The following is a 20,305-nucleotide window of genomic DNA, read 5'->3' as shown; positions in this document are numbered from 1 at the left end:
ACTGTTGCTATGGTGATGCTAATTTTAACGCTCTTGCCTGTGGACTTCGTATGAACTGCCCGTTTTAACTTTTGCAAATGTCATTTACAAAATGGAAACCCATTAATGACTGGCGAGGGCACAATGTTCCACTTTAATTAGAATAATAAGGAATGCTGATGCACAAAGTACAGGTTTGTGAATTGCTACAAAGCCCACACTGTCAAAATTAATTATCACTGATGGGGACTTTGTTCTAATTTTTTTTTTTTTAGGAAGTTTTAGAATAATACAACCATAGCTTGACTTGAAGTTGAAAGCAGGCTCTTTTTTTAATACCAAGGTGGAATAAAGAAGTTTCTGACAGTAATGGAAAAGGTACAGCAGAGTTTAGAACTAGGACTGAGCCATGCTAAAGGAACACTGATTCCAGGAACAGGGAAATGCGAGTGCTAGTGCTGCCAATAAAAGTAAAATATTTTTCAGAGAAACACCTGCTCAGAAAAGCAGTTAGGATTTGGAAAACAGAGTTTGTGTTTTCGAAGAATTTAAAAGTACAAATTGAGGACAATAAATTGAGTGGGTGCTAGGATGTGGTTCTGGTTTAAGTTGATGGGGTATTGCTGTGACTTGTTAATTGGCAAGTGCTGAGCCAAGTAGATGATGTTTTAAAAAACCTGCATAGATAGTAGTGGTAATATCTTTTGTAATGCACCAAGCCCTTGCAAATCATGAGCATACATCTTTCATGAGAAGGAAAAAACTTGCAACTACCATTTCTAATTTTGGGGAAATGTCTGAGCATATAAAGTAGGTGCTATGTTGCTAATGGCATTTCAGTAATACTGACTGCAGTGAGGAAAGAATACTGCAATGAAAAGCATCACAGGCAGCTGCTGAGAGTACATTATACAGACTAATTGTTATTATTAAATATCTTCATTGTAGCACCACTTAGAGAATCTAATTTAGAGTTGAGATCCATTGTGTTGCCTGCTGCATTAACAGAAAGGAAACTTGCCTTCCCCTGTGAAGAGCTGAGCTGGTGTAAGAACTTGATTTCTCTTTATGCTGCGTCACTGGTTCAGAGTGAGATTGCTGGAAATGGGACTGGCATGAGGATGAATAGCTGCTAAAACATTTTTCTAAATTCTCATTCACAACAGACTATGGTTTAATGATTGGTCAAACTTTCTTCCAGCAGCACCAGCATGAACTCTACTCAGTCTATTGGTATGCTTCAGTGCTGTTTTAAAACAGCATGGCCAATTTTGCCCATGAATTGTTAGCTATTGTGTAAGCCTCTGTACTTGCATACAGCTCTGCACTCAGCATGGCTGGAATTTCATGGTATTGTACAAAATTTTGCAAAAAATACAGATTTGACTGAGAATGGTTGTGTTTACTGAGTCTGCTTTTAAGTGTTTTTCTGCCAGTGATTCCTTAACTCAGAACTCATTTTCCTCTTGCTGTTTATATGCAGAAGTAACGAGATGACCACTGAACAGCACTCTTCTCAAAGACCTTCTTCAGAGAGCACCCACTCTTCATATAGGGGTGTTCAGAGAAGGGCTTTATGTTGAAAATGCAAGTGACCATAATTTTTGCAGAGAACATTAATATGCTCATGTGCTGGTCATGTACCTGGTGTGGTAGAGAGCCATGAGGCAGCTGTTGCTCTCGAGAGTCGGTGGGCTCAGGATTAATTCACATTTCTGCAGTACATTGTCCTATGGTATATTATCTGAGAACAAAAAGGGACAACAGAGGCTCTCTTCCACTCAGCAGGAAAACCTTTAGCAGCTAGGTGGATTTTGGAGGGAACCAGAAGCAAATACAAAGCTGATGTGTGTTAGCAAACTGACACCTGTAAACCGAGTTATATAGCTTCCCAATAGACAAAGGTTTAGAATTTACAGAATTAATCTGAAATTAAGAAAATAATCTGAGAGAGCTGTCTCACAGAAAATTGTTACTAAACATCATTATCAAGAGAATTAGCTTTTAATAGTTTCTTCCCCAAGCTCCCCAGATAAGAAAGTGATATTTCTGACAATGCCAGACCCTGCAAACGCTGATGGACGAAGAATTCGAGGTGATATAAGTTAACGGAACCCGCTGGCATGGGAACTGCTGCTGGATCTAGATCACCTCAGTCTTCTTCAAAACAGGTCAGACACCTGGATAAGAAAGGACTATTTTTGCTGTTCCTTAAAACTCTGTAATCCATGTGAATGGGTGGAATGTAAACAGTATTTGCCTTCTGTGCAGAGGTACAGTAAGACTGATACTGTGGTAAGTAATCAAGCAATAATCATGCTGCAAACTGTAACCTGGAATTAGGTGATGGAGAGAGCAATAGTGCTACAAACAATTTCTAAGTTCTTCTCACATATTTCGTAATTCATGCAACAAAATAGTCTGAGCTGTTACAATACATTTCATGACTATTTTAAATACAGTGAACACAGCATCTTTTAATAAGCCAATAATGGCTGAGGCTGAATGAGACTAGTGCTAATCAGCGACTAAGTAAAAATCTCTCAGAAGAATATGACTATTTCAGGCAGGAATCAGAAAGTACTTGTTTGGTGTAGGAAAAGGAGATAAATTATCTTAAGGATAAGCAACACTAAATGTGTAAATAGGCATAAAGTGCATGTAGGATAACTAACAAAGGCAGCAAAACAAATAGAAATGTCAACAGAGAAACTGTCAACAGAAGAAAACATCTATTTTGGTCTTTTTGAGCTTGGGATTTAATAACCATCTAATGGCTAGTGCTACAAACAGCAGAGAAAACTGTAATTAACAAGTTTAGAAGTCATCAGCATAACTAAATTAAACAAAACTCTGAATGGAGAGGTGCTGGGGTTTCTACTAGGATATGCCCAGGGACTGAAGACTAAAAGCAGTGCTAAGAGTAACTACAATAAAGAGGGTAGTGGGCTGGAGGAAAAGTGTTTCCAGGGAGAGGACCAGCTCTGCAAAGGGAGCATTAGAAAGCGAGAGGAAGATGCAGAATAAGCGAGCAGTAAATTATTACAAGGCAAAGCCTGACAACAAGCCAAGGGAAGACAAGAAAGAAGAGCAGCAAGATGGTTTGTTGAAAGCGGTGGAATGACCTAGAAGAATGTGAACACTGAAAGGATTCTTGGAACTGGACGGCAGGAAATTGTTAGTGACCTTATTAAGAGCTGTTTTAGTGAGAATATAGAACAGAAGCTAGAAATGAAACGACCAGGCAGGACAGAAAAACATGGACTGGAAACAGAGACAAATTCCAAGAAAAAGAAGGGCAATGTTCTGAGTATTGAACAGTGTCAGAGGAGAAATTTGTTTTGTTTTAAAAAGGGCAGTCCTGAAGAAAGACTCCCATGTAAGGAAAGAAGTAGCAGATAAACCTAAAAGAAAATACATCACTAGAAATCTTAAGTCCTAAACAAATTTTGTTATGCTTCTAATGTCTAAGGGGCTGAAGAAGTTAAGCAAATAGACTTGTTCTCTAACATCCAGCTACTTCATGTCCAACTGTCATTCTTCCAATTACTTGTTTAGAAATATACTATCTGTAACTGGCCAAGAAACTTGCTATGACCTCAGTGAAACTAGCTTCAAACAAAAATGTTCTCCTTCAAACAAATAATGCTTTTAAATACTATTTCTCTCACTGTGACAAGCCCTTTGCTTTGAGCTCCTACTGCCGCACAGTAGTACAGCAGCAGCTTGATGAACACACTTTCCTTCGATGTGGACGGACCATATGGTCTGTCATTGGTGAAGTAGTCCTCTTTTTTTTCCTTTTTTTTTTTTTTTTTTGGTTAATTTCTAAATAGTGGTCACAAAAAAACCATCAAAAACCCCAAACACGTTGAAATTGAAGATTATTCAGGTGGGTCTGTGGTATAAGTTTAGTTTAGGGATACTTCCAGAAAATTACACAATCTAAATCCAACAAAATACATAGCTGTTAAACGTGCTTTTCAGTCATCTCTGAAAATGGCTGTCACTTGGAGCCAGCTTTTCTTTTGTGCTTCACAAAGGCAATATGAAACATGCAGTAATTTTTTATATACAAATGCATGCTTTTGATGCCTATTGTAACTATAATTGTGAGGTTTATATTTAAAGAAAATCCAAAGCCCTATTGGTTTGGGTTGGTGAATAATTATGAATGGTAGTTCAGCTACAGAGTTTAGTTTTACATTTTAAACCACGTAATTTCATAATGATTTTTAATGAACTTGAACTACCATTGTCTTACAAAAGAAAACACTGCAGATCAACACTGTCGTGGAAGCAAACTTTTAATATTCAGTGACTACATTTTTATAGTCAAGAATCTGCAAAACGCAACAGAAAAGTAATTGAACATCACTGCTGCAGCTAAAAGCTGATTAATATACACAAAAATATTTCACATTAGAACTCATTTACTAAGAAAACCAAAGTTTTAGTAAGTAAAACTGGCAACTGCAGTATGACTGGAGCTGGTGAAAAAATGGAAGTAGAGGATGCTTTTAAGCACAAAACTAAATGCAACCCTGTAATCAAGATGTAAGAACCATCATAAATGTAGGATTGCTTACTTCAGAACTTCCCCAAGTTTAGGTGTTTAATCATATTTATCAAATTCAGTACACAATTTTTTTATCCTAGGGATTCTCAGCAAACATGGTTAAAAATGACTCATTGATGGGAATTTTGTTTTAAATACTTTTCAAACTGTTCCTTAACTTAATCACAGGATTAACGAGAATACATATTTGTGCATATAACACATTTTTTAACCTTAAGATTCCAATCAAATTTATATTTTTAAAACTTGAAGTGAGCTTTCAATTGAGGGAAGATTCACCTATCAGTTTACTTCATATTGTTATTCTCTCTATGTTTATAACTAAAACTAAATTATCCATTGGTTTATTTAGGGCTTTCTACAGTCTTGTCATACTGTATCCTCTTTACTGCAGCTGCTGTTGTTGCATCCAGTCACATTTACAAACCTTTAACTTTTTTCTGTGTAGCTGAGGTCAGCTACCAGCCTTGCCATTGATGAAGTCCTAAAGCTGAATGCAATTAAGAGTTAAACTGAAGATGAAAGATAAAAATCACCGATTTGGGAGGACATGTGCAGCTCCTGATTTTCTAAAGAAAATGCAGTTTTTCTGTTCTTCTGCACTCAGCAGAATCTGTTAGATTTTTGTCACATTCTTTACAATGCTGTAATGTATATCACTTTGCTTATAGACCCTCCAGAATGGCAAATAGTGGATTGGAAAATACTGCTTGGAAACTAAATTTATTTTACTATTTCAGTGGTTTTATTCAATTTAAATTTAATTACTTTTTATTTGCCTTTATAATATTTTTTTATTCCATATTTTCAGGTCATAACCACTAAAATACTGGAACAAACCCAATAAATTTATACAACCATACACCCTTTAAGTCCCATCTACTTGAGATGTTTATGGGATATTTCCTGCTGCAAAAGCATCTCCTAATTATAATCAAAGTATGACACTCATGTCCCATCTAGAAATGCTCTGGGCTATGATTAAAACCTTATCATGATGTTTTATGTTGGTGATATAATTGAAATGTTTGTATTAAGTCATCTATTCCGCGTCAAGCAGAGTAATTTTCTAGCTAGCTCTTCACATTTTAATTCCATGCCTGTAACATTTCTCTCTAACAATTTTTCTTAGTGTGCTTCATGAAGGGTGCCATAACCTTCAAATATTATGTTTTACAACATTTTCTCCAATAATACAGTTCTTAAGCAAAAAAAAAAAAAAAAAAATGCAGTTAGGTTTGTTAAAAATGAAGCACAGAAAAATGTATCTTTGTCCTTCTACTCCTGTATTAGTTCTGCAGTAGTGACAGAAAAAGCATCTTGAAAAAGAAAACCAGGAGACAAGTACCTAATAAAATTCAAAAGGCAATCTGGGCTATTTAATAGTCAGATATCTAAAGCAGCATTATTTTATTTTACTTAAACATTAGAATAGTAGAAACTTTCCTAGCAGACATCTAGATAAATATATATATATATATATTTGGCAGACATCTAGATAAATATATATATATAAATAGATAGATAAATATAATTCAGTCACCTGAATGTGACTGAATTATCACGGTTTTAAGTATTTAGATTTAAAAACTTTTACCTACTGCATGGAAATGTTAATGTTAATCCCCCCCACACCAATGGCCCACTAAATTTCATTAACATAATAGTGTGTAAATTCACATTATAAAGTGTGAAGTACATAAGTGAAGAATAAAATTCATACCAACAACTTTGCACCAATTTACAGCAACCTTCCCTCTTAGTAATTTACTGCTGTATTAAGCAAGTTTGTGCTCCCCTCCAGCCCCCAGCTTAACACCTACATATGGTATTTATGCCAACAAATTTTGGTCCTGCTGAAAAAGAGGAGGGAGGACCAGGACACACAGAGTGGGTGAGTGCTGAGTAGCAAAGTTTGACCTCTGCTCACTCCTTTCCCTTGTAGGCTCCACTGTAGACACCACTCAGTGACCCTGCTAGCCTGATTATATAGAGGGCACTACTTGGTAATGACTTATATTGTACCATAATCTAATTTTCTGAACTCAATTGCCACGGAAAAAAACATGAATGCTTGTCTTATCAAAGCTACTTGTAAGAAAAGCAATTCATTCAGAGATGTGATGCATTTTTTATGGTTTGTTTTTCTGAAATTATCTAGCCAGGGATTTCCTAATATAAAAGTTTATCTGATGAACACTTGAAATTCAAATCAAAGAAGTAGCGTGCAAGAGGCTGCCAAACCTATAGATCATATTTGAAATTGTAATTTATCTCATAAAATTCAGCTTCTTAAACAGAAAATGAGAAGTAAACAAAATGAATATAGATGATTTGATAATTCTTAACCTAGTCATTAGAATTTTCACTTAAATCTGAATGCAATCTTACTGACATTTATACAGTTCTCAATTAATTCATTTTATGTGTCCCTTAGAATCTATAGTTCCTAAGTGTAATATATATCCAAACTAATTCTCAGGATTGAAGGTCTAAAGACCGATGTGTAACACAGAACTGGTTTCAGCTATTACTTTACAAGAAAAAAAAAATTGAAATAGATCCCATTAGGAGAAAAATGGGCCAAGTAATTCATAGCCATGATTCAATAAGTAAAGACTAAACAAATCTCTCATGACAAGAAGTGTGCCAAGACAGGTGGGGAATATTCTGAATAATAGGAACTTATTGCAGTCTGTAGAACTGGGATCTTAGAAGGTCAGAGAAAGGATGGATTCAAGAGCAGTTCAGCAGTTTCCACGAGTTCATTCTGGGAAAAAATTCAATCCAAGAAAACACCTGACCTTGCTCTTACAGATAGGCCACTTAGGGAAACAGGAATAGCCCATCTGGTATGTCTGATTATTGAACTCTCACAGACTTCTCTCAGTTGTTGCATTGCCTTAGATGCCAATTTAGGGCATTTTAAGTCATCCAAAGCCTTTGCCTCCATAGCAAATAGAGCTGGAAATGTAAATCCTACATGTTCATACCTGCTTCTTTTCTCATTGGTATTGAAACATTTCTTAACACACAATTATTAATTATACTCCTGCCACAGTTTAGACTGACAAGATCATAAAGAAGACAAAAAAAGGCACAGTAGGTGAAGAGGGATTAATTTAATGCTGACTCTTATTATACGGATGGAATTTTTCTTGTGTGGAATGGGGAAATAGTTTGCTTATTTGTGGAACTGCATCAGAAGGGACACAGAACCAAGGGCAAGTGCTGCTTTGGAGAAGCTGTCAGTCTTTGGAGGAAACAAAGAAAGTATGAAACTTGGTATAACAAGAATATGTAAAAAAAAATCTAAGCTATTGTTCCCCATTTCCTTAAAGATTACATTGGACAGTTGTCAGAGGCTGTCTCCTCTTTGTCTGTCATCTAAATTAAGTATGTAATTGATCTTTAAAAAAAGAAAAGTCTGACAGGCAAATCTTTCTACTTTTTTCCTTAATGTGTCTAATCTTTTCAAGTTCAAAGCATTCCAGTGGAAATCAAACATAATTCCTATTTTTGAATCCTGCTCATTAAGCACACAATGTTTAAAACATGGGCTTTGTGTAGAGGGCAATAAATTTTAACTATCAGGAGCAGCTGTAAAATCTACTTTTTAATGGAAGATTTGGCATACACTCTATAAAATAAGACCATATTGTATAGATGTCACTCAATTTTGTAAAAATTATATTGCCTATGTTAATTTTTTATTCATTTACTTCAGTTGTTAAATTTAGTTGGGATAGATTTAACAACTGGAGTAAAATGAAGCTGACAGAAATGAAGTAAAAAGTCAAATTTAAGCAAAAATCACATTTAGCTTGCAATAAATACAACAACTTCATCTACAATAAAAGTAAATTACTTAGGGTTATGTAATTATGTTCTATTACACTATAAATACATGAACTCCTTGTACAATATCAAAAGTTTACTTTTTCACACTATTGACTCCCAAAGCTGGAAAACAATGAGCAGCTGGATTTAATAGATTCAAAATGTTGATATGTCTCCCCTTTAATTTGGAAAGCAGGCAAGTCAGATTCCATCTAAAATTCTCTTCCCCAGCTCATTACCTGCATAACACAAATTTTAAGATTTAACCTGCACAAAAATCACCCTCGCACTGTTTAACCCCTCTCTAATGCTTAGCACTCTACATTCTTTGTGAACATTTGCAATGAATGAATTTGACAACAAAGCTTAAGAGATTTACTCTCCACTTAACCGTGAGCAGTGTCACATCAAGAGGACCAAGTGCTGCGTAAGCACCTGAGGAAGCTGCTCTCTGCCCTCCACAACGGGTGCTATGTTACACCTGCTATGGTGGGAAAGCACATGGTTTCCCTCAGTTACTGCCCATACCAAGAGGCTACAGCCCTGCCCCCAGTCCCCACACCAGCTAGGATATGATAAAACTGCTGCTGAGTACTTATAAATAATTTTAAAACAAGTTAAATCCCCTTTGGTTACTTCTCATGTGAGGGCAGTAACTCCTTGTTGACAGATGGTAATGAAGAGCAGACCCACGGCATCTTCCTTGAGTGCTCTTGCTCAGTCAGCAGCAACACATCTGTTTATAACCTCTGCTTTCATTTTAAAGGTAGTTAAAGGCTCAAGATTTCTCATTTATTTACACTGCGAGCTTAAATTTCTGTGACAAGTTTTGGAACCAAGGCTTCACAACCCTACAAATCATAAAGAAAAACTCTGCACTTGGACAAACCTCCTAGAAATATCATTTGGGTTTTGATGCTAGGCAGCATGAGAATTTACATTACATAAAGGCAGGCGAAAAAGTATTATACTTTTTCTTTCCTTCACAATAATTTCAATTTTCCTATGGAGAGTTCAGAACTGAAAGGCAGGAAAAAATCATAATAGCTATGCTTTCAAGAAGCCAAAATAATACCTTTTTGGTACTTGGTAGATAGGTTAACTGTCAGCCATACACATGGTAGTTCACAGCTTCACTCACTACATATACATAATCATACATTATTTATTTACGGCTCTCCACATCTCTCTCTGCTCTGTCTGACAGATATTTCCTACTTTCTTTTGTGTCTTGTACTTATCTACATTTTGCAGAAGAAACAATTAACCCAAGTGATTTTCCCAGAACAGCATCTCTTAGCTTTATTTTATCTTGGCAGAATTTAATTCAGATACATCCATTTATCCTGTCTCATAGTTGAACAAAAGTAAAAGAATCATGGCTTTGATCTGTTTGCTTTTACAATGAAAACTCAGGGCTCTTAGCTTTCTTTTTTTTGTGTGTGTGTTGAAATTCTGCATGGTTAAACAACAATTAAAAGAGAGATTAAAAATTAAGACAACAAAGAGGAATGTTTATAGAAACTGGCCTGCTAGATCTCCAGTGTGAAGCAGGGAAAGACTGCAGGATCTAAAACTAGCAAAAATGTATGTCACAAGCTGATACATTAAATGCAAGTCAAATATTCTCATAGGAAACCACAATGTGGAAGAGAGCAAGCAAGTGGAGATGCACTGTCCTTGGAGTTAGCTCACTGCATAGCTAATTTATAAAGATAGGCTCACATGGATCTTCCCAAGGAGTCAAAGCTCTGCTCCTGAGAATCCAGCTTTGTCCTCAGCAGGACAAAGTTCAGTGAACTGCTATAATCTGTATAAGAAAATAAGCTTGGCTGGGAAATAACTTGGAACGCTCCCTTTGTGGGAAGCACTGAGATGAAAGACTACTGTATTTTTGCAGAAGCATTTTAAATCCTTCAAAAGAATGGGCACAGCAAGAGGGTAAGAAGACAGACACTATTAACTGGCAAGTCAGATACACAGAGAGAGAATAATGTCAAAGATTAGTACAAATATAGAAGTCACACCTACTAATTGAGGTGGCAGGACTGCTGAAATTTCTTTTTTTTTAGAGAGTATGTTGCAGACTTCCATCCAACTCCTCCTCCTTAATTCAAGGAAACAGAGACCTCCTAGCACGGGGTATTGGACAAGTTTGCGGAGCACAGGATTAGCCACACGCAAAAGAGATGCAAACATGGTTCAGACGACAGATGCTTAAACATCCCCTTGTGCCATAGGAGCACAGACACTGCAGAGAGATGGGGTTGTCCAGCAGGACCAAATGCTTCTGCCGGTATTGCAAAATGGAAAGCAGAAATTTCATTTGGTTATCTGTCACTGCTTTGAAGCAGCTTCTCTATCTGTTTGATTGGAAGATAAGAATGTGCGTGTGCATGCATACACACGTGAGATCCCTTTCATCACAGGGGGGAGTTCTGCTGAAATGTGATCTAACTTGAATTACAATGTTAAAATCTGCACCCTCCCTACCTTTATTATCTGTCTTTTTTATAATTTGAGACTTTTTAAAAAATCTTTTGATGCATATTCAGTAATCTTTGAGGTGTGCATTTGTTCCATTTGCTTTTCAGATTTCTAAGGTAGAGTAATTAGCTGTTCTTTCTTCTAAAAACTTAAATTTAGAAATTTTAATGAATACCTAAAACATTATTAGAGAGTGCAGACATGTCTGTGCCTGTTTCTGCCTTCCCATTTTCTGGGTTGCACTGCAGTAACAGTAGGATTAAGGTCTTCAAAGAACAGGACTGATTAAACTGAGAACTATTTTCTTTTATAGTCTTCTCCTTTTGTAATCTAATAAAACCTATAAATTCTGTACTAGACACAGGGAATATATCAAGGAAGAAAAGATCAAAAAGAAAATGGTTGGATGAAACTCTTTTTTTGAGCAGTTTTACATGTTTTAACTCAGAGGCAAAATAGAGGGTTTTTAAAATCAGTAACACCTTGTGGTCTGGGCAAGTGCTCAGTGCCCAGGCAGCAATGTGTCCACTTGCTTCTTGGCAAGCCAAGATACTTCTGCTGTCCTGGAACACAAAAATTAGATTTCCTCAGTTTGCTAGGGAAGAGAGAGGTGGGGCTGAAATTCTAGCCTAGCTTGTTACTGCCATAAGCAGGGAAGCACATGAAAGGGTGGAAGGAAATCCATCAGAATGCTGCAAAGGCCATTAAAAGGCAGTTTTCATGAGGCTAGCACTAGGCCAAGAAACTACCAAATGGCAGGGACTGGGAACAACTGAAACAGGCTGTACACTGTCGATAATTATATTCTCCATGGCAATGATGCCTACACCAATCCAATTTGAAAAAAGCCCACAACCAACTGGTGTGAATAAGCTCAAGAGGGAATTATTGAAGTGATAGCTTTAGAGGCAACTAGTTGCTACAGATTAATCAACCGTGTACAAATGAAATTTTAACCAGGAAAATCACAAGTCTTGAAGATACCTAGCCATAAATAAACATCGCTGCTGAAGATTTAGCACTAAGCACTGCCTGATTTAAGGATTATTGGGTGCAATGCCATTGCAAATGTGAAAGTGATGAGAGAAAACAGTTAAGCATCAAGGGAAAAGCAGATAAAATGAAAGATAGTAAAACGTGTAGCAAATCTGGTTAATGAAGGGGGCTAAGGCCAATAGTCTACATTGATGACAAAAAGAAAATTACGTAAACATGAAGAGAATGCTACCTGCAGCTTCTCAGTCTTCATGAAGTTCTTTTAGAGAACTAACAGCTGGTAGAAGAGTAATAGGTCAAAGATTAGAGAAAGAATATGCTGCTTTTAAAAGCCAAAATGGTACAGAAAACAATTTAGTTGTTTGTAAATACGAAATATGAGTGATGAGAATGAATGTAAAGAAAAATGACCGAGGACAGCTGGAGAAGGCAATCAATGTAACAGCTCACTAAGACTCAGTAAAACTTGACTGCTTTGTTTTGCATCTCAAGAACAGCAAGTTTTTCTATAAAAATTTGTGGTTAAATTTAAACTTACATTAAACCAGTAATATATGACAGATGCACTTGACCCCTTAACCAAACTAGCAATAGTTTGGTACAGATTCCAAAGGAAATAAGGGTCTGAGCTGCAGCCAGGCCAAGAACTCCTCTAGGAAACCAACAAAAGGGCAGAGTGACCCAGTGAGCATTGATGCACATGAACTTGAAACATGGATTGTGTGATTAATGCATGAATAGCAGGTGGCTTTTCCAAGACTCATTTATCAAAGGACAAAGAAAATTATGGGTACAGGGAGCCTCATGCATACCCTCCCCACTGTGTTAAATCTGACTATGAGTCAACCACTTTATCCCATAACTTTGAAAACCTAAGGAAGCCGCCTCTGAGCTCTGCCTGTGAGGCAGTGTGGCTGCATGGTGGTGATCTCCCCTTACCCTGGGACAACTCTCAAGGTTGTTCCTTGAGGCAGATACCTCTCTACAAACAACCGATCTTTGGATGAGTCCAGTTCAAATTCTGTCTAAATTACAACTGGACTGAACACCAGTGACTGTCCCCTTGAGTGGGGACCCCTCTCAAGGATTGAAATTCCTTACCTAAGACCAAGAAATCCTTCCTTATCAAGGTGGAGAGACCCCCTTATTTACAACAGATCCTCAGTGAGTGGCTGGTAGCATGCTAAAGCAATATTAACGAAATCCATCTAGTTAGTTTCTTTAAACATACACCATTGTGCAAGTCTGAGACTAAGACTGGACCGAGCCACAGTTAAGCTCCATCAGAAGTTTAGAAAACAAGAGGGTCTTTGCCCAAACTCATGACCCAACAGGAGGGTCTACCTCACCCTTTGGCATCTTCGGTCTATATGTAAATCATTTGAAATATATTCGAACTCGATTTTACTTTGTATGTTTCATCCCTGTAGTAACAGACTTAATTTTGCCACTGAACTTTATTAAACTACAATGTTATAAACCCACTTTTATTAATACCTCTGGCAGTGATTCTTTAAATGATCTAAATCACCCATTCGCGACAAACCAGCATAGTCAGCAGGATCCTAAATCAGGATGCATGACTTCATGCTAAAACTGTTATGGCCATTAAAATACTTTCTAAAGTGAACAAAATAAAATAAGTATATTCTTTGGAATTTGTAAATGGCCTAGTACAGAAGACTAAAAAGTATTAAAGAATAAGCAAGACCAGCACTGACCATTTTTGCACAGAGTCAAGAGTTACCCTTGGCTGCTGGATGTGAGTAACACCCAGAGAGGTGGGAAGCAAGGCATGAAATGCATCTTGAAATCTCAACATTAAGAATTGCCAAGGCACTTCCCCCATAATGGCAAGTCATGCCATGTGAAAGAGAAAAGGAGGATCTTCTCTTTCATATTAGTGCCATAAACTGACTCTTACATGCCAGACCATCAACTTGCTTTCTAGTATGTCTCTGGTAGATTGCCTCTCCTTCTTGATTGAGCTTTCCAGCTTCCTTGTGACTGTTTCATTATTCACAGCCAAATGCAAACATCAGAAAAATTACAAATTTAACGCAAGGGTAAACCAGGCAGGTATAACTGAACTGCACTACAGACTTAGTTTCCTTCACGCATAACTAAAATGCTTGTTCTAAAGCTGCTGTAGAAGTTCGCCTTGTTGTGAAAGTTGCATCTGAAGTACTACTGCAACAAACTGCAACCAGATGGCTTCAGTGACACTAGCTGAGTTTGAAAAATGTCTAGGGAATATAAGGAAGAGTCAGATAAAAATGTGTATTAAACAATGCCCATGTTTCTCTTACTTGCACTACCATGTTTATAGCAGGTATTGCATTACCTGTTTCCTTCAGAAGTTATATAAGTAGTTCAAAGCATATTACAGGTAAAGAAATCACAAGAAAAGAAAAAAAAATGTATTAAAACACCTTTGTTGTTGGTTTTGCATGGTGAATCTGTTTAGGGCACAAGTAGCAGGTGTTTCCATGTTGTTGATTTTTAAAAAATTTTCTACTCATTTGTTGTGCAGGCACATACCTTAGAGCAGATTAATTTTATTTGGGAACTAAACCCTAAAAGATTAGTCTGTAGGGACTAATTTTGCATGTCATTCCCCAGCTATGGACTTTACCAAGTACTGTCCTTAAAGCAATTCTTTTTTGTATTGAGTATGGGCAGTGCTAGGTTAAAAAACTCCTAGTGCATTACATTTTGCAAAACCTGCCATACATACTGTTCAGTGGGCAATGGCACAAATTAAACTATAATCCAGGTACCCCAAAGTTTTACTTCATTTGCAGGAGATTTACAGTAGCATAAAACCAAACAACTTACAAATCAATTCATCCTACAGTGTTTTAAAATAATTAGGACACTTCTGTGAAATGTATAGCATGCTTTGCTGCTTTTTGTCCTTCCCATTTAGGCACTATAGGAGCAGTTCACAATAATCTAAGAAAATTACTAAATATCCTCTTAAACAAGAAATGTAAATAGCTGGAATGAATTACTATTTATACTCACTTGATATAATACGGCACTTTGTTTGGTGAGATTGCCCTCTCCCAGGGGCCTTGGACAGAAGCTGTTAACAACAAACAAAAACAAATAAATAAATAACTGCACACATATAGTCATACATACAAACATACCTAGGAGAGAAACATGGAGGTCAAACAGGAAAGACAACGTTAATCTCTAGAATTACAATTTTACACTCGGCCACGTTGATACAGGTCTGTTTGCTCAGTTGCCCGTGAAGGCAGGAAGGATTAACCTACTGTTCAGAAATTTCAGTCCTAATCTGAGAGAAATGGAACTCATTCAGCTGCAAAGATAAATATAAACCCCCTCCTCGACAGTTAAGCTTTCAGGACAGATACGAAGCAGAGGAAGCAACCTCTCTTTCTGGCATGTTCTTTTATAGTGTTCATCCTGCTAATGTGTTTGACTGGGATTTCTTCTATTTCTTTCCTTGTGTGGTCAGCACTTCCCACCTTTCTAAGAACAGAATTATGCATTTGTTTACATTTTACATTGAACAAAGTTAAACTGAGAGACCATCTAAGTATTTTGTTTATTCTCTTGTTGACTTGTTCTAAATGGTAAATACTTTTATTTCTCCACATTACTAACTGGGCTTATTGCCTTCCAATAACAGCAAATAATGGAAAAAAATGGCAGTGTGATCACAACAGAGAGAAAATTACATTACTCACTCTTGTCTATCACAGTGTTAAATGTCAACATCAACTTACATCACAATGAAAATATTTTGTAACAAAGGTTTTTATAAAACTCCTTGTGGAAAACAATTGTAAAGTATTTTTTATTAGACGCAGAGATAACTTATAGCTTAGGCCATAATCAAGAGATGGTTTTTTTATTGGGAGTTTGTTGTCTGTCAAAAGCAGTAGAAACAAGAATTTTTTCTAATTTAAGATTAAAACAGAAAACATACGAAAAGTAATGTAGCAGAGGAAAAAAAAAAGCCTGTTTGTTTCACCCAGTGTAACCCTTCTTTTTAGTGACCTCTGCTGTTCACAAAGGAAAGTAATTGCTACCAAGATAACCAGTAATCAGCTGCTTGACCCTTTGGGTCTATTTTCTTTCCCTCTCTCATTCAAAATAGATACTTTAAAAACGCCACTCCCAAACTTTAACAGTCAGCAAATCACAATCCATACAAATAATAATTCCCAATAGACACATTTCATATATTTTGTACCAGATTCACAGAAGTCAGTCTGAAGAGTGAAGTACAGTGTCCCTCCCTTGCCCACATACTCAAGTGTGGGAAACAAGAGTTGGAGGAAAGAGATTAAAACGTGCTTAGAAAAATGGCTGCATAGGGAAATCTTGCTATTTTTTCAGAGCTGCATGCACATGATTTGTGAAGAAGGGCTGGAGGGAGGCTGAGGATTCTACAGAGGGGAGACAAATCAGAAAGCAGCAGGGGTGAAAGTAGTGCCATTCTAGATGGTCAGAAGAGGAGAAGGGAGAGCTACTGGGAACAGGGTACAGGCTGGGAAGTGGGTGAATGGGTTTCACATACATTTTGGACAGTGCTAAGAAGCTAGGGAAAGCAAGAAATATGTTTGGAAGAAATAGAATCATACAATGGTTTGGGCTGGAAGGAACCTTAAAGATCATCTAGTTCTGGCCTCTCCACCACGGGCAGGGAACCTTTCACTAGACCAGGTTACTTAGAGCCCCATCCAGCCTGATCTTGAGCACCTCCAGGGATGAGGAGTCCACAACCTCTCTGAACAACATTGCAGTGCCTTGCCATTTTTACAGTAAAGAATTTCTCCCTAATACCTGCCCTCCTTCAGCTTAAGGCCATTCCCCTTTGTGCTATCACTACATGCCCTCATGAAAAGTCTCCCTCCATAAATGTGAAAATACTGTTTCAGATTATTTGTTGCTAAGGAGTTCTGAAAATTCTACCTCAGTGTCTCTGCAGGTCCTGCTGTCTTCTATCTCCAACCAGCCACCTGTAGCTAAGGTATTATTTATATAATTTACATTACAGATTTGCATACTTAAAAAAAAGGAAAGTAACATTAAATTTCAAAGGTATGAACCATGAGAACCAGTAACTCTCAAAGTGTGCAAGAGACAGAATTTTAATTATGGTGTTAGATCTCCTGTAAAACTAGCACACTGCCCTGCCATTGTAGTCTGTAGCATGGCCCACAAATGCAAGAGCATAGATGCACACATTTTAAAATACAAATACTCAAATATACACCTAATTTATACATGATCAAATAGTCCTTCTTGAACCAGGCACTGCCATTTTATTCAGTGTTCACAGACTGCACACTGAGGAGCTGTGAAGGCCAAGGCTGCTGTCCATTGAGCTGCAGCTGCTTGGTTTATGTGAACTGCTATAGCCTCAAATGATGTAAAGGTACAATCTGTTATGTCATTTATAGGAATGCAAAAACTATAAAAAATAGAATATTATGTAATGTCTTGATGTTAAATACCTTAAAGTAAGGGAACATGTCCTACATTTAACCCTATTTCCAGGTTTATACAAAATTCATAAACTTATGATGCTTAATTATTCTTTCTACTTGTGAAATCATAAACTGCTGTAAATGCAATTTTGGTGACTGATCCAATATTCTCCATCATCTAGATGGCACTAGGAAAGAAAAGCCAAGGAATTAGAGACAGATTACAATTTCATTTTATGCTATCAATTACTAGGTGATTTCTTTGCCTGTTTTTATTTAGTAATGCTAACCTGTATGCTAATATGTGGTTCATCGAATAGTTTTCAAATGCTTACTCAGTGACAATTGTAAGGTGTCTTACTCATGGGGATTGGTATTGTCTGAGGAATAATTTGAATGAGATTACAGTCAGTTATCATTCTTGAAAATAAAATATCCTTTAGTATTAACTAAGAATTGACCTTCTCATATATCTCTCCCAATCTTTAATATTCCCAATGGGAATACTACCAAGCAAGAGTTTTCTCCGTTTAAGGTTTGTTTTGAGTTCAATACCTGAAGGACAGAATAAATTGCTGTGTATTTTTCAGAAGATGTATTTCTTCTGTTGCTTCTGAATTAATCTGGGTAAGAGCTCTCCAGTCATAACTTATTATCACAGAATCTCACATATGATAGTGTTCTTGATCCACTAGAAGGGGAACAAATACTTCTGCTTTCATGAAAGCTAAGTGCTATAGGAATAACAAACAATTCTGTGATGTTCTGCATAATTGGATTTAGTGTTCCTTCAAGAGATTGCTGTGAAGCTGTCTATAATACACTTTTGGTCTCCTGGATGATTCTAACCTTGCATAAATTTGAGTTGACAAAATACGCAGTACTTTTTACAGCCATACATAGAGAATAATAATTTCATTTCTGGCAGAAGCCCAGAAGCTGAGAACAGTTGTTTCTTATCTTTGGTTATCAATACAGGTTTACTATCCATTACAAAGTTAGTTCAGGAGAATGGTTAAGACCATTTTAGTAGTCCATCTAAAATGTCTTGCTATAGCAAAGGCTGTGTGATGCTCTAGTAACCCTGTGTGCTCTAGTAACCCTGCTCAAGAAGCAGACATTTCCCGTTTGCTAAGAGTAATTCAAGTGTTTTACTGTTTGAGCTTGCACAGTGTAAGAACCCATTACCACACACTCAGCTACTTTCAATGCTGTTGACTGAAATTAAATACTACAACAAAATATGGGGCATTTTAGGAGGGAATTTAAATTTCCCTATATTTTTTATTTGCATTTATATATATTTAAATGGTTATTTATTTAATTTTGGAGTTTTTTTTCATTCTGTGCATGTGCTAATAGTTGGGACTTGTTTTGCCCGTGAACACAGTTCCTGATGGTAAGCCTACATACTTACTTGTTTGCAGAATGTATAATGAAACAGTGGCATGCTGGCTCTCTGAACTTCAGTAGTATTTTAATCTATGCAGGAATCTGAATGAAATATTAAATAGGATGATAGCATAATTTTTTCCTGTGTTGATACTACAAAAAAAATAATCTTATAAATATTTCACTTTAGCACTACAAACATAATGAAAAATACATGTATGTTTACCAATAGCAAACTGTTTCTCCTTCAGTTATTCAAAGAGTAAATTTAGTATGTCCACACTTAACTGTTACTCTCAGTGGTCCTTATTTACATAGGCAGCACACAATTCTGGTCACGCTTGAATGTACATTTTCAGTTCTAAATACAAAGAAAAATCTTTTGATTCTTACTTGTCACTATGGGGTTTAGGATAGAAACCATAAAGAAGGCATAGTGTCCATACATGGTTACATATAGCCTCTCAATTATTTTTTGCTTCGGGACAAATTTATTATATTTATTATATATGCCTTTCAGTATCGTAGTAGTTAAAGCTAAGCTCATTTTTACATTCACATTACCCTGCTTGGTGGCTACAGTATCTGTAACTCAGCAAGGTCCTTAATTATGTTCACATTTCACATTTTAGTGATAATAATTCTCTAGAATTATTCATCCTAGAAACTCTACCTGCATGACTTACATTGTTCCACCTAGCATTATCATCATTAATATCTTAACACAAACATAGAGATAGGAAATTATTCACATAAAGTTTGTTTTGATGTGAATATATTTCACTGCAGCAAAGTAAGGAGTTGGTGACTTCAGATAAAGGCAGGTAGGGAGAAAGAATGATAGGATTATCTTTGCATCTGGAGAGACTCTGATTCCACAAGAATCAAAAGTTCCCATTTGTGTAAGCTCCCTTACCTTTTCAAAGAAGATGCATTGAGTACTATATTTCAATTATTTTCAAATTACACCATCATAAATTAAAACTACTGCTCTCCACAGACTATAAGGCGCTCATGCTTCTCCTCCTCAGAGAACATGCTAAAGCAATGTTTCCCCAACATAATCAGGTCATGATACATACTGGCAGGATGCCATCTCCAAAACATAAGCCTGTGTGACAGTGGCACAATAGTAGTGTTTGCATAATCTACAGTTCTCCAAGATCCTTTGCAACAAATGTCAGTATACACCTCTAAAAGATATTTTTGTTACCCCAGATTTTTAGAGACTTGATTTCTAAATTATGTTCATCTATTATTGTACTAGGTGAGACTGCTGAATAATCAGACTGTGTTGTAAGATTGCACCACAGAGCTGAGAAACTGATATCAGAGGCAGAAACATCAATCAAAACCTGCCTTTCATAAGGACTACAGAGCATGGGGTCTATTCTGCTCCTTGCTGCACATGGGGATGGATTCATGGGCATTTTGGAGATAGAGGGCACCTTCTCAGCTTGGATTCTGCTGTTCTTAAGCCCAAGTAAACACTCACTACTTCCCTGGAACGCCAGCAGCATCGTCTGTTGCTGTAGCACACATGCAGACATTTACTGAGCAC

At 36.7% G+C, this 20,305-nt stretch overlaps 1 protein-coding gene across 10 annotated transcripts in view; it reads right to left on the bottom strand.

Moving 5' to 3' along the window:
• DMD (dystrophin) overlaps positions 1–20,305 on the bottom strand; it is a 996,724-nt gene that overhangs the window by 97,306 nt on the left and 879,113 nt on the right. For all 10 annotated transcript variants that reach the window (XM_027888128.1, XM_027889056.1, XM_027888040.1 and 7 more), the window contains one exon: positions 14,909–14,969. In XM_027888128.1, coding sequence (XP_027743929.1) covers positions 14,909–14,969 — 61 coding nt within the window. The remainder of the gene's footprint in view (positions 1–14,908; positions 14,970–20,305) is intronic.

Source organism: Empidonax traillii, unplaced genomic scaffold (genome assembly GCF_003031625.1).
Source record: "Empidonax traillii isolate 1590-97213 ecotype Southwest subspecies unplaced genomic scaffold, ASM303162v1 scaffold1:size7828297, whole genome shotgun sequence".
NCBI lineage: Eukaryota > Metazoa > Chordata > Aves > Passeriformes > Tyrannidae > Empidonax > Empidonax traillii.
This window is presented reverse-complemented; position numbering and strand designations above follow the sequence as displayed.